Source organism: Nilaparvata lugens, chromosome 2 (assembly GCF_014356525.2).
Source record: "Nilaparvata lugens isolate BPH chromosome 2, ASM1435652v1, whole genome shotgun sequence".
Taxonomy (NCBI): Eukaryota; Metazoa; Arthropoda; class Insecta; order Hemiptera; family Delphacidae; genus Nilaparvata; species Nilaparvata lugens.
The window spans coordinates 76,762,334-76,789,334 of NC_052505.1; the positions used below are offsets into that span (position 1 = coordinate 76,762,334).

At 35.4% G+C, this 27,001-nt stretch overlaps 1 protein-coding gene across 1 annotated transcript; it reads left to right on the forward strand.

Moving 5' to 3' along the window:
* Positions 1-700: 700 nt before the first annotated feature.
* LOC111047692 (DNA helicase MCM9) lies at positions 701-24,611 on the forward strand. The gene is made up of 11 exons (XM_039420194.1): positions 701-929; positions 1,282-1,378; positions 6,957-7,144; positions 9,502-9,668; positions 11,034-11,168; positions 15,219-15,325; positions 19,082-19,301; positions 20,639-20,881; positions 21,572-21,718; positions 22,999-23,174; positions 24,365-24,611. The coding sequence occupies exons 1-11, from the start codon at positions 917-919 to the stop codon at positions 24,609-24,611; spliced, it is 1,740 nt and encodes a 579-aa protein (XP_039276128.1). The 5' UTR covers positions 701-916.
* Positions 24,612-27,001: the final 2,390 nt, after the last annotated feature.

Consider the following 27,001-nt stretch of genomic DNA (forward strand, 5'->3'; position numbering starts at 1 on the left):
TGGACATTTTTTCTTCAGAATTCATCATTCTACTAAATCCAATAGTTAAAAATACCTATTAAGCATCATGAAAACAAGTTAACCTTTTTTAAAGCAAAAAATTTGCATTTTTCTGCACATTTTTTGCAATATCTCAAAAACTACTGAAGTTACGAACCTGAAATTAGTTTCATTGGATTTCTCGTCAAATTTTACATAAGATTGCACCAGTTTTAAACATATTTTAGCCATAAAAAAATTATTAAAAATAAAAATTGATATAAAAAATTTGAACTTTCCGCCATGTTTTTTCAGCTAATCCTTGGAAATCGACAACAATGTCATACATGGTTGATCTCGTATTGATCTCCTCTATCGATCTACGTTGGTCTCAATGCTAGATTCCGCGGCCCATAAACTAAAGTGCCCCCTACCAAGGTCAATGTGAGAAAATTTTTCTCGACATTTTCTATTGCATATTTCATGTATGGTCTTCTGCTGTTACACCTTTTGTTGTACATTCTGTATAATGTTATCCTCCCATTTCAAAAACATTCAAAACGGTTGAACAACAACGACGTAGAATCAACTGATTTACTTCAGTGCGTCCAAAAAGGTTGTGCTGAGAGAGGTTCGATTATCGACTATCATACTTTCTCAAACAAATTGGCGCGCGTTCCGTTCATTTATGTTTAATAACTTAACCTCTCAAGAGCTCAAGAGGCACAAGAGCAAAAAATGTGCTTAGCTTACCGCCCACTTATTGCTAACATAACTTATATTATGTTACTTTCCTTAAATATTTAGCTTTTCTTGTCATATAGACTGTATTCTCAAGTCTTCATTCCCATTTGAAAACTCATTTTGAAAGTTATGTGCTTATAATAGATAGGTCTATTAGAAGTTTTTGTTGGGCCATGCTAGTAAGTGAAGAGGAATGGAAACTGCAGGTAAATAATGATGTTTGTTTTAGCCTTCATGACAAATTACAACGCCTGTAGATATTAGTATTCCTTAAATTTGTAAATTGGTGTAGGCTTTTTGATTTTTTTAAAATTTACATATCGGTGTAAGTTAACTGTAGCCTAACTCAAATCTTAAATGCCCGTCTTTCTAGCCTCAAATTTCAGGTTGCAATTTATTCAGTATGTTTTAACCTAATGTTACTCTGATGACAAAACTAGAATATAGAGAGAATAAAGAATTAATTCAATATTATTAAATAATTCGTTACGTGATTATTATCGTAGCCTACTAATTTTATCATTTCTATTCTATAAAGATTATTTTTATTATTTTCAGATCTTTTCAGTGAGCTTGTAGAAACTCAACATCATACGGATCTACTTGATATCTTAAGAAACAAAAATAACTCTATGCACTTCTCAGTAACTGTCAAGTAAGTTTGAAAAATAATTTTCATAATAACCTATCTAAGTTACCTGTCTTCAAGTTCATAATTTTCACAATTAACTATATAATGAATTATATTGTATTTAAAACTCTTTGATAACTGATTTATGTTTTTTATAAGCCTATGCTAGGTACTTTAATTTTCTGACTAATTTTTTTCTATAATTTATCCTCTCAACTTCGTCATGATAACTTATCAAAGTTTTGATGTTGATCAATTGGAAAAAGTTACACTTGGAAAAATACGGTTGAAAATCAAAAATTTGAATTTATTGTCTATAACTTAGTAGTTTTTATTCTGTGCATAAACAAAACTTTAGGGGATGGTTTAGTTGAAAACCGTACCTTTAACCAGACATAACATGTCAATTGGTTTTATGTTCAAAGCATGTAAATTTGTGACCCGATAACCTTTTAAATGCACCCTTAACGAGAGCCGCTATTAACTTTTTTGTGTCATGTTTATTTGCATATATTAACACTGTTCCTTAATGCATCTAGGCCCCACATGATTATTGATAGAGATAATTCAATTCAACACTCCCTTATCGGTTTGGTTCCGCGATCGCAACTCACTACTATAAACACTTTGAATATGCGAGAAATTTGTGATATGTTGATTATTTTCACAGTGTCGCATATTCAAAATTGCGTATCTTGCACAACACTTCAGATAAAAAATCCAAAAAGTAGTCAAGGTTGTAGAGAATTTTCTCCTCTTTTCGCTCTCATAAATCGTTTTTCTGATTTCAATACCGTTCAAGTTACAGCCAATTGAACAAATAATTATTTTTATTTTCTTTTTTCTGGTATTTTACTGTTATTCAAGAGTCTGTAAAACGAGTAAGATACATGATAGAAACTTGCGATTGGTCTCAAATGAAGTGAATTACATGCTCTATAAGTAAGGTTGCCTTAAATCCATCTAACATGACTGTTTATTATCGAAAAACTGTCGAGACTGTAAAAATGAGGAAAATATCGCAAATTTCTTGATTTTTCGAAACAAACGTATCTTACTTCACGATTATATTTTTACAAAATTCATTTACCTCACATAAAAGAAGAGATTCTGTTCTTCAAATCAAGACCAACTACCATTTTTTATCATTTCGGGTTACCGAGATACACAGTTTTGAATATAGAAATTGGCAATTTTTCTGTGCATTTAAATATGGGCTAAAATATACTAAAGGAGGAATTTTTTATTTTTTCATCGAATTTCAGTTATGATACATGATTTTGAACCGCCTTGACGATCTGAGAAGAATGAGCTGTAGTTCGAGGAGATTTAATCATTCTGTCAAAAGTTATAAGTGTTAGAAGTTTTGATCCTCAACGTATCCTTATGACGTACCCCCACTAGGAAATACTGAAATTGAATGTTTCTAACGGGTGATTCTTATATAATATAACCCTCGTGAGATCAAATCAATCAAATCAAATTCTTTATTGTTCCAAAATGCACAGTTACAAAAAATATGACACTTGAAAATTGGTTACTGGAATACCTCTACAAGACTATACGTCTGTGTGTAGGGGTGAGTTCTCGGTAGCCAATTATTATCAATATAATGAAAGGAATATGAAAACACAAGTCTGGAACAACACAAGTCTGATTGATTGCAGAGAACAGAACAGCGACATATGAAACTATAAATTAAAGAAAAAAAACGGGACTTCTCAGATCCATATGGGAGAAAATGGGAAAATTAAATCATTATAACTAGACTTATAACTTAACTAAAGTAAGACATGTTTTAAAAAAGGAAAAGAGACCAGCGGACTCACAGGACTCATCCTTATGAGAGCGATTTTCCTTGTAAAATTTTTAAAAATATAAAAGTAGTAGGATAGCAAAAATTGACCAAACTGAGCTAAAGAAAAAAAAAGAAGAAAAAATAAAGGATAGGTTGTAGTGCATATAAACAGAATGAAGCAGGCTTTCAGACATTTCCCACCCCAGGCAGTAGAGCCACCTCTCGACCTTACGCTTGTAAACAGCAATACTGCATTCGAAGTCTCTCATCTCTGCAGGCAGATTACGATATACCATCTGAGCCAGGTAGAATGGTGTTTTCAGCTCCACTCCGTGAACCACCCGCGGCGTCGCAAATCCATAATTCAATCTATACCGAGTAGGATAGGTATGGAGAATTTCTGGCAAAATATTATGACTATTGTTCTTAAGGTAAATTAATAGAGTTTTATATACAATTGCCTTATGTTTAAAACAGGAAATTCTGAAAATAGTTGTATAGTTGGGTATCGGTATTGTTTGTTCAGGGCTGTTTTAATTATTTGTCTTTGCGACACCGCAAGCGGCTCCAGGAGAGAAGGTGACAGTCCTCCCCAGATGAGAATACCGTACTGTATGATAGACTGAACGAAAGCATAATAGACAGTCTTACAATGTTGCAAGCTCAGTACCTGGCTCAGTTGATTGAAAGCATACAGCAATCTTCGGAGCCTCTGCTTTATAAACTGTATGTGTGGACTCCAATTTAAGTTGTAATCAATTACTATGCCCAGATACTTGTATTGGTTTACTCTTTCTAAGATTTCACAGTTGCACAAGGTAGAAGTTGGGTCTCCACATGAGTGAAGTTTCATGACTCTGGGGCCTGGATCTTGCTGACCACGGGTTACAATAGGCATGTACTTGGACTTACTCGTATTTATGGTCAAACAGTTATGGTCGAACCAGCTTTTTATCATAGCTAGGTCGGTTGTTGCATTTTTGAACGCCTCATCCCACTGCCTACCTGTAGAAACCACCGCTGTGTCATCAGCAAATAAAAAAAGTTTACTGCTGATGTTCAGCAGCGGTAGGTTATTGACATAGATCAAAAAGAGTAGAGGCCCTAGAGTACTTCCCTGAACAACTCCGTAATCAACCTTTTCCAGGCCACTCATATTATCATTAATTTGGACATATTGAAACCTGTCCTGTAGATAACTCTTGAACCACTGTAAGGAGGTCTGTTTGAGTCCAATCATTTCCAGTTTTATCATGAGTTTCTCCCTATCAACAGAATCAAAGGCTTTTGCCAAATCAAGGTAAGTAATTATCAATTTATTTTTTATTTTAATATTTTCAGTAATATGTTTAGATAGGTCAAAAAACGCGTCTGAACAATTTTTTGATTTTTGGAAACCATATTGTGATGTTGATAAAATATTATTCTCGGTCAAATATTGCATTAATTGGTTTTTCACACATCTTTCTAGTATTTTTGAAATTATTGCCAGAAGAGAGATTGGACGGTAATTACTGTAATTGGTTTTGGGGCCAGATTTGTAGATAGGGATAACTTTGGAGATTTTGAGTACATCTGGAAATTTGCCTGTTTGTAAACTCAAATTAATTAAATAGTGAATAGGGTGTATGAGTGAGAGCACGTTTTCTTTAATAACTCTTGCAGGAATCCGGTCATGGCCTGGTGCGCTGTTTCCTCTCATGCTGCCAACCACCTGCTTGAGTTCCTCTTGTGTGACACATTGAAACTCAAACCGAGACTCGACAGCATGATAAGAATCGTTTACTGCTGGCAGGGAGTAATACTATCAGCCAAACACCTCCCCACAGAGGAGAAGAATTTGTTGAAGCCATTACTAACATCTGAAACACTATGTTGTCCTGTGGCTTGCCCATCCTGTATAAGCACATTTATAGGGAAAGAATTTTTCTGAGTAGGTCTTCCAGATATTTCATTTACAGTTGACCAGAATTTTTTGGGATTGTGGGAGGCTTCATCTATTTTGTTTTTATAATAATTGTATTTTGCAAGTTTAATCAAAGAGTGGAGTCTATTCCTGTATTGGAGAAATTCGGTTTTCAAGCTGATACAGAAGGGTTGTCTATTCAATTTCTTTTTTAATTTATCCCGGTGCCTGATAGATTGAATTAGACCAATGCTGATCCATGGCTTCAATTTTGTATATTTTGCAGTAACCTGAATTCTTTTAGTGTTGGTTTCTATAGTTTTCTGGATAGTTTCAGTAAACAGACGTGTTGCCACATTCACGTCAGTTTCGCTAGTAATTGAGTCCCAGTTCTGCAAAGAAAGAGAATTATTGATTGATTGCCAATCAACCTTTGAAAAATACTCATCCTTATTTGTGTGCTGTGTTTTCTTATTAGAGAATATATTCATACATATTGCGTAGTGGTCAGTGACAGCTGTTTGAACTATTATTGTAGAGGCTTGAAAGGATTGTGGTAGTCTTATAAAATAGTGGTCTATACAAGTACCGCTGGCCGGCCTAGTCACCTTGTCTATACTAGCTGTTAGTCCTACTTCGTTCAACACATCAATGTATTTCTCTTCCAGCGAACCCGGAAACACATTTAAAATGTCACAATTCAGATCTCCGGCTATAATTAGCATTTTCCTATTTGTTAAAGAATTGAGATGATTTTCGAGAGCTACTAAGAATCGAGGTAAGCTGGAGTTTGGACTCCGATATACAGCAAGAAGTTGACAGGGAGTTCCCTCCCAGTCAAAATCTATGATGATTTCAGCCGAAATATGTATCCTTTTGTTAGGATGGCCTTGAAAAGGTATTATAATGAAAAACTTGTATTTTGGCTGCAGGATATGATTTTCTATTTTTTGTGTATTCCCCCTCCCCCCACTACTAAATTCTAAAATTCCTAAGCAATCCTGTTCAGAATTGATTGTTCTTTCACGTGATAAATAAAAATACCCCTTTTTTGAAAATTCGTAGCTTCGGAACCAAGAATGGTAGAATCCTGCGCGACCACTCAATTTATTGGAGATGTTATTCTCTTCAATTATGTCGAGAATGATTTTTCTCCAAAACTCAAAGTTTTCGAGGTTAAAGAGAAAAATTAAAAAAAGTCCGAAATTTTAGGGGTTTTGGGGTTGAAGCCGCCCACTGGCGTGTCAGCAAATTTCAGATTCGAATTCAGCGCCCCAAAATACATTTAGAACCGTCGAGAAAAATTCTTTCGGGGCTGTTTCCTGAAAAACGACCATTCGACTGGACTATATGAGAATATCACCTTTCAAGTTGGATTCCGTCAGTCCTTTCAGTGAAAGTGACCGGTGAAGTCAGAGTATTATTCTCATAAGTTATAATAGGACTATTCATATTTGCTCGGCCGTTCTGAGTAGGAACCGTTCAATCAGGACTCTTGCAAATTACTGTGTCGGTCACTGATATGTGAGAATCCAGCTCTAGCCTAATCTAGAATCAAATCCAGTACCGCCAGGGACCAACTAGGTTTTTGTAACCTTTGCTTTGTGATATTCTCCATTAGACCCCCGGTTCAAACCTGCTCATAACCAAAAGTTTTTAACCAGGTCGCTCCCGTGTTATCGGATGGGCACGTTAAATTGTCGGTCCCGGCTGAAATATGACAGTTGTAAGGCCCATTGACGGCTTTCAGGGGAGGTGGAACTTCCGTCAGGGACTCCCCACCAATAAGAGCCATACGAATATTATTATTATCTCCATGACCATTTGATCCCCTAATAAGCTACACTTTTATTAAAAAATGAAAAAAACTATTCTTCAATATTTCTTCTGTTTCGCAGCTTTGTTACCCTATTTGAAACAAGTGCCCAGCTGGGAGATGATATTCTATCGAACCCCAAAGATGTTCTGCCATTATGTGACCAGGCACTTGTTGCTGCACAACGCAAAATTCTTGCAAAGTTTTCCGAACAAGAAATCACGTCAGAGGGGCTTACATTGAAGACTAAGGTCCATGCCAGGCTTGCAGGTTTGTACTTTCAAATCAAAAACATGTAAATTAGTACAAGACCATTTCTTGAAAGGCTCATTTTCAAATCAATATCCTGATGAATAGCAGTGGGCCACAGTCACATTTAGGCCCGCCGCAAAGTATACCCACGCTAATCCACGAAAAGCAACCCACGCCATGGCATGTTTTGTAAACCATTGCTAGGCTTCTCCAGACATCTGTGTAATTATAATAATACATGCAATGAATAATCCAGTTGTCAGCTGATTGATTATGAATAATTCTATAGCAATGGTTTACAAAACATCCCACGGCGTGGGTTGTTTTTCGTGGATTAGCGTGGGTATAATTTGCGGCGGGCCTTAGTTCAGAATGTTGAATAGCAGTTGAAACGGAATTGGACCAACTGGTGTTCAATTAAACTCTGAATATAACACATTATAATACAATATCGGGGCACCGAGCTTCGCTCGTTATTTTTATTTATTGATAAACAGAACCACAGCCTACTATAGATAGAAGGCCGGAACATGTTCAATATGGCAACGTGTGGTTCAGGCCGACTTTGCTTTATTTGATATGCATAGATTCATTGCACCATTAGAAAAATTGTATTTTGTAGAATCATTTGTATTATTGTATATTGTGAAATCATTTGCATTTGTTAGTAGGGATAGTAAGTATTTGATTTATGTCAATAATGTGATTATAAACCTACAGAGATTTGTAAAGATAGATTAAACTATTGCTATTGGATATCAATTCTTCTGTGATTTTTTGTATACTATTATGCCTAGATATAATTGAGTTAATGGACAAAGTTGAATGAATTATCATTATTCCAGCAGTTTATTCATTCAATAACCTATTTATTCATTATTAATATGAATTACCACTTCTCTTTATAAGGCTACTTTGAAATTATTAAAACATGATATAAATCTTCAATACCGTACTCTTTGTATTTCTTTCTTCCAAAACACACTAGTTCCAACTCATCTAAAGCCATTTTCCTAAATAAAAAAAGATGAGTTGAAACAAGTCTTGTTTTAAAAGAAAAAAGAATAATAAAGGGTAGGGTAATTAATGATGTGGTTTAATATAAATTGATTTATATTATTACGAACAAATACTGAATGGTAGTAGAATATATTCCCTTTGAAAGATATTATTGAACTATCGATTATCATTACGGTGTATAGTTAGTTATAGATGCACAAAAAGCGAATGCATTAAATTCAGAAGTTTCTTAAAAAGAAGACAATATTCGACTTTCATATTTTCATTTTACATTATTTAGAAGGTACTATTTAATACTTTCATATATTAATTAAAATACATTTGATCGTTAAAATTGCTCGTAGGAAATACAGACACAGAAAGTAAGTACAGTGAAATATATTACCAAGCTAGGCATTATACTTGAAAATCCTAGAGCTAAAGTTGAAATTAGTCTATCAGTTAATATTATATATTTTTTTACTATCATTGAATTGAATTTCTCGGTATTGGTATTTGATAAAGGGCGTAAAGCTGGTAGTTAATCGGGAGTCTACCCAAGTGAATTCACTTTTATCGGCCTGAAGCTGAGCTTGACTGCGACGTTGCAATGTTGTGCGTTCCAGCCTTTATCTAAAGTAAGCCATGACAGAACACGATTCTCTAAAAAGATCGTGTTTATATTTCACAGCTGGCTATACGTCATCTTATGAATTTCGGGGATGCGATATTTTGATTTTTCACATACTCACTTTCTTACTATCTACAGCTGTTTCAGTCAAGGATGAATTATCCTTTTAATGTCGTTCAGCGAGTTTTCCCAAGCATGAGACCTAGAGCAATCGAATCTTTATATCATAAACCTACTATGTTCCAAATTTCGTAAAAATCGTTAGAGCCGTTTTCGAGATCCGTTGAACATATAGAACCAGATATAAAAATAGCCAGATATAAAAATAAACAGATACATAAATACAGAAATTGCTCGCTCAATATAATAGGATGTTACCATAGCTTGTCTAAGGGCCATATACTAACACTACGTTCAACACTAAACCACGTTTACTCGTCAGGTATGGTTGCATTTATCATAATGTGTTTCATACGACGGGGTTTAATCGAACAGCTGACATTTCTCCGTTTAAACTTATTATCTGTATACGGGCCTAAAAGCTTCATTTAAAAGCTTCAACCTGGGTTCAACTATTATTAGGAATACCGGCCTTGAAGAAATTCAATCGGTATTAATCAATGTACCTAGAATACATGTATTCTAGGTACTTTGGGTATTAATCATCTTGCGATCAATCACTGTTTATACTCTATAACAAGATAATATTCCCAAGAAAAATATCTTAATATTAATTTAATTTCAGGACTTCCTGTGTGTCCAGAACTGAATCGGTCAGTATTTCCGGGAAATGAGGACTTGAGCAGCTTCCTGAGAGTGACAGGAACTGTAATCAGGACAATGATTCCAAAAGTCCTCGAGTATAGAAGAAACTACTTTTGCCCCAAGTGTAAAAAATCTACTCTTATCGAGGTAATCATTATTCACCAACAAACTATGTTTCACCTACTTCTCAATACTGTTGTAACTTTTTTATTGATAGCAATTATATTTATTCTTATATAATATTTTGGGTTAGATGCCAGAGGTGATTTTCAGATTTTAGTTTCGGACAATATTTTTCTCTGAAAGACATGAAAATTATATTATGATTCTTAGGAAGATATGGAAACTGCTTAATGGAACTGAAACTTTGCCTGCTTGAGACCAAATCTGCTAAAATATCAGTTATGAGCTGAAAAGTCACTTGCCTGTAACCCACCTAAAAATGTAGATCTCCTCATCTCTCACCTTCATCCCATCCATAACCATGTTCAAGCTCATGGAGTAAGTAGAAATCACCCATCAAAATTTTAATTCGTTATTACAATAAAAAATCAGTTATTGATATTTTGATTTGCATTTTAGTTCTAGCCTAGTTAAGTTGCGATTGCTAGTGACGATGTTCCAAAATATAAGAGTTACTTTTTATGTTTATGAATTCAGATCATATAAATTGAATCTTAATCTTAATAATTGCAGTTGAATTGAACAATATTGAACGTACCCCATCATAAATCGTAAAAATTTACTATTGAACTACATCAGTGGAAGTCATAAGTAAAAATTATGTTTCAGCGCTCATTTTGACAATACGCCTGACTCACCTGCGTTAATAATTACATAAGAAATAAAAAATTAGTCAATTTCTTAAATTCTTGTTACCATGTTCGAATTTTCGTAGAATATTGAAAATATAGTTGATTGGAGTGACATAGCTTCAGTTTGGAATGTATTGAAATCAGCAGGAAACGTTTAAGATTGAATCTGGTTTCTAGTTCCTAATTTAGTTGAATCATAGAGAAAAGATATAGAGCGTGAGAGAAGATATCCCATCGTACAGGGCGTTTATGTTCTAAAATTCACTGTTAACTCAAGCGCCGATAGCCGGTAGTTATTGTTCGTGAAGCTATGTGACGCTGTTAGAATTTTATACTGTGCCGTTGTTACACTCTCAACCCAACAAAACAGTAGTCGGAACATTAACGACCTATGCCATGGGATATCCTCTTATGCTATATTTTCTCTATGGTTGAATGTACCAGATTGGATTGAAAAATTGATTAAAGAAAATTCAATCTGTACACAATTGGGTAAATTAAGCTGTGTCTTTGTGTGTAATATTCTGTGGAAAACTACCTGCTGATTACATTAATATAAGAGAGCATTTGTTTTATAAAATTATTCTCACACTTGGTTGTTGAGTATCTTCATCAGTTGGAGAATATATTGCACTAGTATTTTGTATTAAATCAATTATGTTTTTACTCGATCTAATCAATATTTAATTTGTTGAAGGCAGAGTACGAAATGCACTATGTTATCCCGCAGCCCAATGGTTGCCAAGTGACTGAAGGCTGCAAGGGTATGCCAAGCGTTGTGAAGGCTGTTGATGATAACAACTTCAAAGATTATCAGGAGATCAAAATTCAGGTAACTTTGTGAAATAAACCTAATACATTTTCTATAATCAAGTCCTTATAAATAAAATTACCAACGTAACCGGTAGGAGGTATTTATAACACTATCCCACATCTGACATCATTTTGTAACCGGTGGAGGTGTTTTATAAACCTCTTTACCTCACACCGTATATAAAATTATGTAAGTAGCCGAGAATCTCTTTCTACAATGAATTGGTTAATCTTTCAAAATATGAAATATATAAAAAGTCATGTGTTTCGATAGACATTTATGCAGGCTATACCACCGCTGCGCACCAATGTAAACGTAGGGAGTGTTTCTTCTCTCTTATAATATTTGCTAAAACTATACTGCTATCAAATCATATATTTGAATCCTTGATTGTTTGGGAGCTTTTAGTGGTTTCTTTCATTTAAATGCACAGACTCTCATCATTTTTTAATTGTCACCTATTCTAGCAACTACATTAACTACGAGCCAGGAACTTCATTGGAAAATATATTTTTTTTTAATTTAACGTCAGGTTTATTGAATTCTAAACCGAACGAATTAATAAAAGTCATGTAACATGTCAAATTTTCAAACAAAGCTATCCAGTAATCGATTTAGAACAGAAGGCATATTCAATTTTTAATTTCTACACTTGGGAACTTGCTGCAACTAAATTCGGGCCTCGGTCATTCTATGTAACTAAATTTTGAGCTATTTAAGAAAACAACAAAAGTTTGGCACTCACCATTTTAACAATATGTGACTAGACTGTGTACTCCAAATTAAGGTTTAAAGCAGTTTTGGGCGAATGCCTGTTGTTTTTACCTGCATTGTAACTATTGTCTATGAATAAATGAATATTTAAACTTCGACCCTTCAGAAACACTCACATACGATTTAAGAAAACTCACTATACTTGAACTCACACGCACAAATAATTTCCTGATTCTACTTCTACTAACTCTATAAAATTTGATTTCCTATTCAATTAGATAAGAATTTCTGATAGTGAAACTTATGGAAAACAGATACATTCAGAGGACCGAGGCTCGCACACAGTTACATCCTTTCCCGGTTACGTTTTAATTCGAACTTTGGCCTTTTCACTGAAAATTATTCCCCCTCCACGAGAGTAGAGCCTAACTTCCAATGGAAAAGCTAAAGCTTCAAATAGGTCAATGCTCGTACAATTTCCATATATAGTAGCTTTTTCGATAATAAATTGGAACTGTACTTGAAAAATGCACGAATTAAAAAGCTTCAATTTCGACAACTAAGCAGTAAGTTCATCAACCTGCATCTCCTCATTATCTTGAATTTTCAGCTCTTGCAATCCCTGCTCAATTGACCTTCTGTATCTGTCACCTACATCAGGGTGATTGAGTTTTTCCAAGTCCCACCTCTTTCTTTCCTGAGGACGTCCACTCTGTGCATTTGACAGCCTTTCCCTTATAACCGCTTTAACAAGAACATGATCAGAATCACAGTTAGGGCCTCGGCAAGCTCTAACATCGATAACCGATGAAGCATGCCGTGCAGAAGCAATCACATGATCAATCTGATTCATCAAATTAGTTCCTGGCACTCTCCAGTTCCCTTGTGTATTTTTTTATGATCAAAGGCCGTACTTTTGATGAGAAGATTGTGCGCTGCAGCCATTTCCGCCATGAACAATCCATTTTCGTTTGTTTCGTCGTTTAGTGATTGCTGAACAGCAATGCCCCTCACAAAGTCCTTTTTTCCCACCTTTGCATTAAAGTCTCCAAGGATGAGGTTCATGTCATAACGCGGTATTCCATCAATAGCCTTGTAAAGCTCACTATAGAAATCCTCTTTCACTACAACTTCTGCATCCTCAGTTGGAGCATATGCAGATATGAGTGTCATGTTTCTATAACATCCCTTAATTCTCAATTTGCAGAGTCTGTCGTTTATTGGTTCAAACCCCAATACACTTCTGGAGCATTTTCTTGTGACTAGAAATCCAGTGCCACTTTGTCCACTTTTTTGTTCATTTCCACTATAGTAAATTGTGTATCCCCCTTTCCTGATTTCACCTTGTCCCTTCCATCTGATTTCCTGCAATGCTACAATATCAATACCAAACTGAATAGTTTCTCTAGCAATTTCCTGCATTTTTCCAGGCATTAGCATTGTCCTTACATTCCACGTGGCAAGTTTCAGATCATATCTTTCAATCCTTTTCCTTTTCCGTGATTCGGTTTCATTTCCATTCCAGTTATATAATCCGTGAGCCGTGAGTTCCGTCCGTCCGAGGCTCTTTGCGAGTGTTCTTAACAAATTTGTTTCACAAGATTTTTCAAATTTCAAATTTATTCAAGTAAGTTACAATACATTCTGGTTCATACACGAATCTACAATAAATTACAGTACAACAGCCAATTATGCAACAAATTTCACATATTATGAAAACTTATTAATTACAATGAAGATTGAATGCAACATTAGAATATTAATAATATAGTATTGTAATATAACTACATAAATCAGCGGTGTTTCAACAATGAATAAATGATAATTTCAATGAATAAATATACACCCCACTATATATTATATGTGTTGGGGTGTAAGTAATTAGTTGCTTATTGCGTGTAATAATTACTATTTACAAACTTCATTCACTGATATGGGATTAAAGTTTTTTATAATAAAATTAGTAAAAATGTATAATACAAACAAACAAAATTATGGAATTAGTAAATAAATATTAATGTTCTATTAAGGATAATAATAAGAAAGGTTATTTTTAGAAAAATGAAAAACAGTAAAGAGTGGAATGAAGAATAAATAGTTTCAATATTTACAGTCTAACTAAATTTTCACAATTTTCCACTCCAATATCAACCAACCAGGAAAATAAACTTTTCTTGAACCTGTGTCTATTGAATTCTTCCCTAATGTAACTTGGTATTGAATTATAAATTTTTGGTCCCAAATATGTGTAGTTTCTTTGCCCAAATGTAGTGTTCATCCTTGGTACTATTGAATACGTGTTTCTCTGCCTTGTTTGATGGTTATGATCTGCCAGTCTTATGTGTTCGTTGTTTCTCCTCATTCGCGTGATGATAGCCTGGATGTAGAGTTGTCTTACACTCAGTACTTTACTGTCCTTGAAAAGAATGTTCGTGGGGAATTGATTCTCCTTGAAGCCTATTATTTTTAGTATTCGTTTTTGAAGTTTATAGAGAGGTTCAACATGTGTAAAATTCGTAGCTCCCCAGATAATTATGACGTATCTTAAAATTGATTGCAGATCAATTTTGGATGAGTTCAAAGATGGAGGAGTTAACCCCATGCTCAACCCCCAACCTGGAGGACCAGGGTTGTTTGTTTAGAGTTGCCCTCTCCTAGGCACTTGCTTTCACCACAGCTCTCAGAGTGTGCCTATCCTGGATTTTGTTCGGGTTTACTTCCTAGGCTCTTCCGCCCTCTCCGCCTTTGGGATTTCTCCTCATCCGCCTTCTAGGCCGTTGATCGGGTGTCACCTAGTAACCCTAGGCAGGGGCGCAGTGGAAGCTTGAAGTATGTTATTCACACTGCCTCTAGATGTTGTGAGGCTAATACACAGCATCCACCACTTGCTGGGGTTCCCGGGGATTGCCACACCCGTTAACTTTCATAATGAAAGTTCCCCTGAGGGAGGCTGAATTAAACATCTTAATTAACACTCAACAAATATCAATAGGGCAGGGGAACTGAAATTCAGACGAAATCTTTCACCCTGTATAACTTGGTAACCAAGCATTTTCGGACCTATGTTAATTAGAACTTTTTTCTTCTTTTGATGTGAGGAATCACCCCCTGGCTTAAGGGCACCTTCTTTCAGTACACCCTCTATATTGTTTATACATGTTTCTATATTTCCCATTTGGGCGGATGATTGACAATTTTCGATTATTATCAATGCAAATTATTCAAATGATGTATCTCAAATTATGTTGTAACGAAATTGGTTATAATGCTAAATCAGAATTTCCTATCATATAAACAAATGACTGGTGATGTAATGTAATGTAATAATCGACAGCAAATAACATTACTTTCCAGGAGCAAGTTACTATGCTGAGCATGGGTAGAATCCCTCGATCATTGTGGGTGACACTGGAGGATGATTTGGTTGGCATGTGCAAGCCAGGGGATGATATTGTTGTTAGGTAAGCCAGTATTTTCATTTTCGAAAAAATGTTGCTTTCTATGGAATGTTGCTTTCAAAAAAATGTTGCGTGAAATGGATATGTTATTCCAATAACTGACAACATTCGTAAGAATAATTATACTTCTTGATGTACAATAGGCTACTTTACAAGAGAAGCTGTCGCGTTTCAAACAACGATGACGATCATCCTTAGCGATTTGATCGTAATGATAGTAGCCTAAAATGCCTATATCAGTTCACATTTTTTTCACTTCATCTTCTTTTTTATTTGTGTTAGTTTGGAATAAGCTTTTCGTGACCCGAACAGCCTCTGTGATCATTAGGATTATTATTAAAAACTTGATAAAATTTCATTATTAATAATTTATTCTTTATCCAAAAAACTATTTCTTGGATTATTATCCGGTAGGCTGTGGAGTATGTTCATTTTAACTTGGTAAAGTACAGCTAAGAAAGATATGCCAATGCTTAGACAAGATTCACGGCATTTGTAATGATTTTTAATGTATAAAATAATAAATGATGATTTAGTTTTACACATTAAATTATAATGATCTTGATTAGTAATAATTTTCAATTTGAAATTTCTTTAAATAGCCTTCGTATATATTTTGTAATGTGCAACTTGAGGCGTAGGAATATTCTACTGTCATTATATGACCATCACACTATCTATTCACTTGTATCGCACTATGAATACTCAATCATTGTATTTCGTACAGAGTATTAGTCTACTAATATGCTTTCACTTTCAGCTTTGTTTATTTCTGATGACAATTTGAAGATTTCAACACTGCTTCACTTTATTTATAATCAAATTACATCATTTACTCCGTTACAAGTTCTATTTTGTACATTTAGGGCCGGTTTCTGAGCTCGGGATTTCGCCAAGTTCTAGACTTTAAATAGTACAGTCACTATATACATTGGTGCATGCAATTTATATTGTAGTTCTGATTTTTAAATAAATTATATGGGTACATAAGAGAAGTCCAGAACCACTTTCTTCATGCAAAATTTCCTTGTGCTAGATACAGAGTGGCCCAAAAACTCGTATTTTCGGCTCATTTTCCAGTTTTCAGCTAATTCTGCCAAATCTCGTAATCGGACAGAAAAATTTGCTCTCACCTTTTTTTAGATTATAAAATTCTGAATAAAATAAGATCATTCGGAACTCTCTATCTTCAACGAGTACTGAGTTATGATTTTTCAAAAATGAGTAAAATTTGAAGAAAAAATCAATTTTGAAGAATTTTAGTTTTTGATCAACAATATCTTCCGATTGTTACCATTTAGATGTACAATTCAAAATCCCTCTGGGCGTATTTTTGCGCTCTACAATCTGAGATCATTTAGAGAGCTTTATCTCATATAGATTTCCAGGTACACCTGACAACAATGCTCCTTGTATTGTAAAAAACACCTAATTTTCAGCTTCAACCATCATCACCAACGACATTGTCCTCTTATTGGTATTTCGCACAATGACATAAGTTCATGAGATTATGTTCCATGAGAATCACCCGTTAGAAATTGGTCATTTTTTGTGAGAAGAAAAAGTTATAAATGTTAGAAATTTTGATCCTTGAGGTATCCTTAAGAGCGCCTCTCCACTAGGAAATACTGTAATGAAGTGCATCTAACGGGTGATTTTTATTGAACATAATATCATGAACTTATGTCATTGTGCGAAAAATCAATGAGAGGACAATGTAGTTGGTGATGATGGTTGAAGCTGAAAATTAGGTGTTTTTTACAATACAAGGAGCATTGTTGTCAGGTGTACCTGGAAATCTATATGATATAGAGCTCTCTAAATGATCTCAGATTGTTGAGCGCAAAAATACGACCAGAGGGATTTTGAATTGTACATCTAAATGGTAACAATCGGAAGATATTGTTGATCAAAAACTAAAATTCTTCAAAATTGATTTTTTCTTCAAATTTTACTCATTTTTGAAAAATCATAACTCAGTACTCGTTGAAGATAGAGAGTTCCGAATGATCTTATTTTATTCAGAATTTTATAATCTAAAAAAAATTGAGAGCAAATTTTTCTGTCCGATTACGAGATTTGGCAGAATTAGCTGAAAACTGAAAAATGAGCCGAAAATACGAGGTTTTTGGGCCACTCTGTATCTAGCACAAGGAAATTTTGCATGAAGAATGTGGTTCTGCACTTCTCTTATGTACCCATATAATATATTTAAAAATCAGAACTACAATATAAATTGTAAGCACACCCCCTTTTTTATGTCTATATAGGCTGGACTAAAAGAGCTGGAGTCAGAAAATTGGCTTTTCTAAACGGGGCGTAGTAGTAGTCATAGTCAAAGTCACGTTTAAATTAAATTTTTAAAAAACTAAAAAATTGAACACAAAATAAAATAGAGAGAAAATAGTATAGTCTCAGCTATTTTGAATTATTTAGGAATGTTTCATTTCGTCAAGGAAAAACGTTTCCTTTTTTAGAAATGAGAAAATGAAGATTTATTATTTTGGTGCAACTATTTACTGCGACTACGCCCCGTTTTGGAAAGCCAATTTTCTTACTCCAGCTGCTTAAAGTCTAGAACTTACCTAAATCCCGAGCTCGGAAACCGGCCCATAGAGTCCAGGACTAAAATAAGCACTCAGGTTTAAATCGACTTTCTGAGTCATGGGTTTATCTTCTAATCTCCGGGGGGGGGTCTTATAAGTTCTCGACTTATTTGAGTCCAGGACTTTAATGCAGTAAACATGAGGGAAATTCATAATATTATATTGTTGTTATTTTGGCAATGGGAGACAGCTGATTGAAGCGGGCTTATTCAAATGAGTATGCTCTCCAAACTATTTTGTAAAAATACGTCTAGATTTATTTGTAGGCCTAGCAAAACCTAACCTTTTGAAACATGAATGAATAAACATTTCATTTCACGTTATGCTGATATTGATCATTGATCCTTGCCAGTGATTTTGGAATAAAAAATTTAGTAGGCTATTGAGTTGGAAAATGTATTTGTTTTGAAAAAAAATTGGAATGATAATTTATTATTGTTATATTATTATTAATATTACAAGGCAATCCTTGTATTATTTTTCTTGAACATTTTTAGGTTATGTCACAGTTGCAAAATAAGGTTAGGTAGTTTTTTACACATAATTCTAATAGAACTTTATTTCAAGATAGACTTGCAAACTATAAATTATGTATTTATAAGTACTAATCCAAATAATTTACATATTTCAAGACATTTGTTTGGCTATTCATCTACTCCAAAACAATAAATGAGATGTGCTTGCTCGGTTCAAGTCCAGAACTTAATTTTAAAACCTACCTCAGTCGAGGGTTTAAAATCACGCTGTTTCAAGTTCTGGACTGAACGATTTTTGATAAATCCTTACTCAGAAAGAGGCGAGAATCTAATTCAAGTCCTGGACTTATAAGCCCTATACTCAGACAGCGAAATTATAAACTCCAGGGTCTAACGTGATCTCTATCTAAGCTCCAGGGTCTATTTGAGTCCTCGACTACGTTAACGCTCTGACTCGGAAAGCTAATTTTCTGACTCCAGAGTTTAAAGCCAGTTAAAGTCTTGAACATAGCTAAATCCCGAGCTCGGAAACCGGCCCTTAATGCTTCTTCAAATAGTCCTAAGTACAGCATCAGGAATAGAAATGCACTTCATGTTACTTACTGTTATGAATAAATATGTTTAAAATATTGTAGACCTATCCCATTCTAAATGAATGCTTATTATTTGACCAACAGTGGCATTTTATTGAGAAGATGGAAGCCAACAACCGTACCTGGCAGCCGATTTGACATCGAATTGGTGCTGCTAGCCAATCACATTCAAGTGTGCAACGACCATCGCGCCTCCATGCTCGTAACACGAGAGATAAGAGATGAATTCTCTGAATTTTGGAAATCGAATGCCAGCTGTCCGTTTGATGCCCGAAACCAGATTTTAGCTTCGATATGTCCTCAAGTAAGTCCATTTCCCTATTGGAAATTTAAATTCGGTATTTTATATTGAGTCTTCTTGTCAAACTCTATTGACTAAGGTCCAGCGCAAACGGTGTGACTGTTTTACAACTACCGAAGGGAACCAGTTGCGCGCGCAACTGTTTTGCAACGTTGAAAATGTATTTAAGTGGGGAGACGCAAACTTCACTATAACCAATCACATAGAAGATACAATCGTGGGCTCGCAGTTGCAGTTGCGTTGTAGACTTCAGTTGCACGATACTAGATGAAATAATGAAAATCGATGCAACCCATTTTACAACCGGCCTTTTGAATTGTTTTACAACCAATTTTGAATTTTTACAACCGGCCTTTTGCCAGTACACCTGTGTGCGCCGGTTTGAAGTTGGTTTCAGAAGCAACTATTTACAATCGTGGTTGTAAAACATTCACACCGTATGTGCTAGGCCTCAGGTTTGAACTCGAAGAGTATGATAGAACTCTTATTCAAGGTGCATGCTGTCAAATATTTTTCAATTTAATTTTTTTTTTTAATTTAACACTGTATTCAGAGCTGTAGCATTTTTCCATGATGAAATGAATACCCTTTATTTATTTTTCAATTTACAGTAGAGCACCGATTATCCTGACTAATTAATGTTTGACAGTGTCCGGATGACTGATAATCCGGATAATCAATTCTAACCAGAATTTTACCCTAACTCTTATGTGTAGACGTAATTAAAACTTTGCATTCTGGCCTACAGTTCTTAGTTGTACGTGTAATATTATCTTTCATTAACATTCTAGTTAGAAAAGGCACTATATTGTGTAATTCAAAAAGGTACAGTAACTCAAATCTTTTATTTATTAAAATATTGTACTGCACCTTGATTGCAGCGGACCAATTAGCCGCTTGCAAAGTTGAAATACAGAATAGGTTGAGATTTGAGGGGGTTTCAGTTTTTCATATCATTCAGCGGATGTCCGGATAATCAGTGCTATACTTTATATGGTTTTCTATTCATTGATTACTATTCAAATTCAAATTTTCTTTTTCCACAAAAATGCGTTTGTACAGTAGTAAATATAATTACAATAATATTGTAATAGAGAAATGGATGGAAATTTCACATCCCATTTGTTGAAATGAATTGAATGAATATAGACTTACTCATATCACTTTGTATCTGACTCCTGTCCGCAAAGCCCAGTAACTAACTGTACTTTTTGTGAGTAGTATCTTGTTCACTTGTAACTTTTCGTCCTATATTTTTGTGAATATTTTGTCTGAATTTTGAGTGAATAAATTTGATTTAATTTGAAAGTTGAAAAGAAATAGGTTTGTTGTTGTGACAGGTGTACGGACTGTACCTGGTGAAGTTGGCGGTGGGCTGCGTGTTGGCGGGGGGAGTGACCCGGGGTGGTGGCGAGGGTGGGGGCGGTGGCCGGGTTCGGGGAGAGTCCCACCTGTTGCTGGTGGGTGACCCGGGCACAGGAAAGTCCCACATCCTCAACTTTGCGTCGCAGCTGTGTCCGCGCTCTGTGCATACCACCGGAGTGGGCGCCACCACGGCTGGCCTCACTGTCAGTGCCATTCAGGTTGGTCAACATCCTATGTATATTCCCTTTATTACCGTATTGAATGGAAAAATTGTAAGTAGGTCCAGAGTGATATTTAACAAGCAATATTTGTTAATTATTGATGTATTCTGGCTTGTTCTGTTTCACCTGTAAGGGTGCAAAACGCAGTGGAGCGACGAAGGCAGCATGAAGCTTTAGGCGCCCGGTTGCACAAAAACCGGTTAAATTTGAATCGTGATTAATTTCTTGAGAATCAATCAGAGTAGCTTTTTTCAAAATAAGCCTTCTTGGCTCTCTGATTGGTTCTCGTGGAATTAATCACGATAAAAATTCAACCGGCTTTTGTGCAACCGGCACTAGGAGTGTTGAATGTAATGCATGCAACTAAATGGTGGCGAATAGTGGAGCAGTATGTTTCAACCCATTCCAATGCATGCCTAAAGGTGCGTACAGATATAAGCGCCGCGAACATGAGCAATTCACTTTTAATCAGCTGACTATATCTGTATTTTTACAGAAACGGTAAAATACAGATATAAAAAGCTTGGCATCAGCTGATTGAAAGTGAATTGCGCATGTTCGCGGCGCGTATATCTGTACGCACCTTAACATTCAACACTCTCAAGCTTACAGCTGCCTTCGCCGCTCCACCATGTTTTCACCTGAAATGAAGCTACTTGGTTTTCACTATCATTGCCTGACTTGCAGGAAAATGGCGAATGGCAGCTTGAAGCCGGTGCTCTGGTTTTATCTGATGGAGGGATCTGTTGCATCGACGAATTCAATTCAATTAGAGAACATGACAGGACCAGCATCCATGAGGCAATGGAGCAACAGACCATAAGTGTTGCAAAAGTGAGTAGAAATAATTTGAAAAGTTTTTAGATATTCAATCAATCTAGGTTGAGCCGAGCCTATAAACCAATTAATTGAGTCTTGACATGTAATATGAATACTGTTCACCCTCTACATGGGAAACCATTGTTGGCTTAGGTATTTTTCCTCCTTTCTTTCTTTTCAGAACACCCCACCATGAAGCCTGTTTTTGAATTTTATTAGAAATTTATTTTTGATTGTGATTTTTTGTATTTTGATTCCTTTTATGTATATTGTGTTGAATTGAATAAAATTATTGATTGATTGATTGTTGTTCTTTATCGCATGATATTATTATGCTCTTAAACCACAACAAATCAATCTACTTTATTCATCGTTAACTTATTTGATGCGGAATTTACCCGGAATAGGTTCCATTCATCATTTTCAGTACTCATCATGAGTTGGGGAGAAACAACCACCAATGAAAGTATAAATATCAATATTGGTGGATGAAAAATCGTAAATATAAAACGTTAGCCCAAAGTGTTTGTCATTCACCAGCTAAATCTGATTTGAAATTTTTCAAATATGTGAAACGTCAAATACAAGGGTAAATCAACAACATAAGGGTTACGGTTAGCACTCATTTTGAACTTGAGAAAGACTAATTATTTCACCTAGTTAGTTGTAGTGGCTACCCTCACTTACATGTGAAACGTTTCCAGTCGCAATATTTGTTGAAAATTCTCATTTATATAGATATATTTCTGATAACATCCATAATTAAATTTTTTTTTGTTATTTTTATACATAAATTATAAATAAAAGCTGTATACTTACAGCTTGTATTGTGTGGTAAAATAATAATAATATCGAGTGACGTGGCTGGCTCAGGTCTAGTCTCAGAGTTTTCAGTTCGCACCTGATCAATTTCAGGGCCTTTGACATGACCTAACGACTGTTTTGTGGTAAATTGTAAGTTAGTAATGTTTACTCGAAATGTATAAAATAGCTGAATGTGAAATTATTAATAGAGAAGTTGTTCATTGCTGTTTTCTGAAGGAGCCGAATCCCAGTTACAAAAAACAGTTTCAATGATGAGAGGGTATTTGATTCACGGTACTATGGAAAAACGATTTCAAGAAAACACATTAATTTGAAGTAAGATTGTTCCATTCAAATAAAAATTCAGTTGAGCCGTCAACAATTTTTAACACAAGTTGAGGCAGGGCAATATTTTTTCTTCTCCATCATTGTTCTGTATTCATATAATTATCGTTCATCACTATAATTAGTCTTTATGATTGTGATTTTAGGCTGGTCTAGTGTGTAAACTGAATACAAGATGTTCAGTGCTGGCGGCAACAAACCCGAAAGGCCAATATGACAGAGATCAGCCGATGAGTGTGAATGTGGCGTTGGCCAGCCCTCTACTCAGTCGATTCGACCTGGTGCTCATTCTGCTCGACTCCAGAAATGCTGAGTGGGACAAGTGAGTCTTTTAGCAAAATTCCTGTCAGTTTTTGTTATTGAAATAATATTGACCGACGTTGAAACATTCATTCTATTCCAATTACTTTCAAATTTTCCAATAATTATTACAATATAATTTTTTTAAATATTTTTGTTTCTTCAAAATGTATTAGTGTGTACGTCGCATCTTAGGATTCACAGTGGTTATTGCGTTTGAAATAGTAGATTAGAGCAAGCCAACAACTCATAATCTGAATTAAAAAATTGGAATCATTTTTGGCAAAAATTCTCTTGATATCCTACTATCCTCTAAGTAGTATTCTTCAGTATGTTGGTTGTATTAAAATAAATACTTATTAAACTATACGTATATCAATACTTGAAATTGATAATATTATTTTGATGAGTTTCTCAGAAAATTTTGAACTCAAACTGGAAAATCGTAGTTTTTTATTCAAGAAATAAGATTGAAGATAATTTATTTGATTCTGCAACACATTAACTCAATCGTTCCTGCAAGGGTGGAATGAAGTTGGGAACAGTATTATACGGAAACGAAAAGCTGTGTGAACTGTGAGGAGCCCAAATAGGGGGACACCTTTTTGATAAATGCCAAATTGAAAAGTACAGGTGAACTTTTGGCATTTTAATTGAAGAAACGCAATGCTTGTTAAATGCTTTTCCGTTAGTGAAGTATCAGTTTTATTTTTCATTTATTCAACAATAATAAAACACACAAATCATGAAAATGATTGGAAATGGAAAAACATGGAGGATAATTAATAATTTATTTATGGTAATGTAATTATTTCGAAATTTCTTGTTTTCCTGTCCCACTCTGTTCAAACCAATGCTTAGGTTAGACCTTGTAGAATCGAATAGAATCCAATTGTAAAATTGTTCACCTGACTCAACTCACAACTACATATTTCGAAAACACTAATTTTCTTTACACATTTTATTACATTTTCTAATACTAATTTCCTCTTACATATTTCAATCATGCTATATTTTTATTAAACTTCAGTACCATATCAAAAACCTTTTATTGTTCTTTAAAGCTAATATAAGTTCTTTGTTTTTTCAAAATGGTTTCAAGTTTTATTTTGAAAAACAAAGATCCACTCTCTGACCGTTCCATGTTTAGTCCTTTATGTAAAAAACCTTTTATTGTTCTTCAAAGCTAATATAAGTTCTTTGTTTTTTCAGAATGGTTTCAAGTTTTATTTTGAAAAACAAAGATCCACTCTCTGACCGTTCCATGTTTAGTCAGAAAACATCACTGTGGAGTCTTGAAAAACTTCGAGCGTATTTTTGTGTGATCAAGGAGTTGGAGCCGACTTTCACGCCCAACGCCAACACAATAATCACCTCCTACTATCAGGCTCAGAGAAAGGCTGAGTCGAGAAATAAAGCAAGGACCACTGTTAGGCTACTCGAAAGTTTGGTCAGGTAATACCGCAACCTTATCTATAATATTATAAAGAGAAGAATTGGCTTATACATTTACGGGATAGGAAATACATGAATGACGCATCATCACAAACTAATAAACTGATCAACTTGAAATTTTGCTTGAAGATTCTTAATTTACCGTGGATGGTTATAGGCCTATTTCCTGTTCGTTAAGTTTTCAATTCGTCAAGCTTCCAGTTTGTTATATATATTTTTTTGAGATTGGTCATACGGTATATAATTGAACGGTTTCATCTTCTACCTATTTATTCTTCTTTCATCTATACCTTCTTTTTGTATATCTATACTATGCATGTTTCTAATCTGTGGAATGTTTATGTTTATGTTTTTGAAGGGACGGATTTAAAGATCCAATGGTTCAGAGAACCTCACAAGTCAACCGAAGCTTATTGTGTGTCCCAAGTATGTTAGTTGGGCAAACCAATCCCTGTGTCCTTTACAAGGTCCAGGTGTTTTTCCCTATACTAACATCCCATTCCTCACCTGGTTGCCCCAAGTCTTTCACAATCCAGTATGATATGCTTGGCAGTCTCTTCAGACTGATTACAAAGCCTACACATCTGACTGTCATTACTGAGTCCAATCGTGTGGAAATGTTTCCTGAGGTGGCAGTGTCCAGTTATCAGGGCAATCAACTTCTTGACCTGACCTCTACCCAAACTCACTAGCCAGCTGGTGAAGCAAGGGCTTGCGTCTGCCAGCAGCCTTTTGCCAAGTGATTGACCAGGGTGACCTTGCCATTGCTGGTGATGTAAGTCCCTGGACCATTTAGGCTACTTATTGTATGGAAGGCAGTTGTTTAGCTTATGCCACAGCTTGGCTTTGGACCAAAGAATGGCATACTGGAACCCCGCTTAGCAAGATCATCTGCACGCTCGTTACCTCCTATGCCTACATGGCCGGGTACCCAACCAAGATGCACAGAGTTGCGTGTTGCAAGCCTGCTGAGTGTTTTGTGGCACTCACACACCAATTTAGACTTGATTTCATTGGATTCAAGAGCCTTGAGGGCTGCCTGACAATCTGACAGCATTACTATATGCTTGTCGCAGTAGCGTCTGGCAATGCCTATGTTGGCACAAGCCATGATGTCCCAAATCTCTGCCAGAAAGATGGTACAGTGTTTTCCCAGACTTGCACAAATTTGTGTTCTGGGTGAATCTCTGTACACCCCATAGCCAGATTTCCCTTCAATGAGAGAATCATTCTTGTACCAGAAAAGGCTGCCTCTTTTGAGATAGGCCCCTTCCTCAGACTTCTACTCCTCTCTGGAGCAGAATTTAACAGAATAGGGTTTAGTGAAAACAAACTCCTTACTCATGACATCTGATGTCATTTCAAGCACAGGACTGTGAGCAACAGCTTTGGTGATTGTGCAATGGCCTGTTCCGGACAGGCCTTCTCTCCATTGGCCTGCAATTTTCAGTCGATAGGATGATTTCCGTGCTCCGTGATTATAAAAATGCTCAATGGCAGTAAGCTAAGAGCAACTTCAAGAGTTGCTGATGGGCTGCTCCTGCAAGCTCCAGTGACTAGAAGTGTGCCCATTCTTTGTAAACTTGTGAGTTTGGCTGTGGCTGTAACCTTTATCCACCAGACAAAGTCATTTTGATCCATAATTATGTTACCTGAGGCCTTATTACTGCCTTGTACAGCCACAGAGCTATGTGAGGCTTTATCCCCCACGTGAAGCCTGCCAATCCCTTGGACGTCATAAGCGCCCATTTTGCTTTATGCAGTGTATTGTTTAAATGATTGTTCCAAGTCAGCTTAGAGTCAATGGTCAGCCCTAGCTATTTGACTGTGCTTGATACTTCAAGCCGTGGTAATCCAAGTTTCAACCTCGAGAGAGACTCCAGGTTCTTTTTCCTTGTAAATGAAATGACAACAGTCTTCGAGGGATTTATGCTTAGTCCCTCTCCAAGGCACCAGTCATTAACAATTTTGAGGTTGGCGTTCATAACGATCTGTGGAGAATTGTTGTTGTGCGTTTACGACTTGATGGTTCTGTTCTCAAAACTTGGATTGAGTGTAAGTAATAATATTTATAAGTAATAATAGTTATCATTCTTGTTTATATTTTCCAGTTAAATTGATACTTAAACGCCTTGGATTGATTTCAATAATGGAAGAAGAATTAGCGGCTATCGAAAAGCTACAAAATACGCAACTTGGGAACTTTGAGCGGAATAATATACCACATCTGGATCAAGACACTGGTTCTCTATCAAAAATTGACTCCTTTGAAGAGGATTCATCTGTATCAAAGCCCACTCTTGACGTTCCAGCATCGAAATCAACTCATAGTATTGCTGAAAAATTGAGTAAAGTATTTAGTTCAATAAGGAAAGGGAAAGATAACATTGCTTA

What these genes read in the sequence shown, in the direction of transcription:
- LOC111047692 (XM_039420194.1), top strand. An exon ending in CACTTCTCAGTAACTGTCAA is followed by an intron (nt 1,379 to 6,956) that starts GTAAGTTTGAAA and finishes TCTGTTTCGCAG; the next exon opens with CTTTGTTACCCTATTTGAAA. An exon ending in AAAAATCTACTCTTATCGAG is followed by an intron (nt 9,669 to 11,033) that starts GTAATCATTATT and finishes AATTTGTTGAAG; the next exon opens with GCAGAGTACGAAATGCACTA.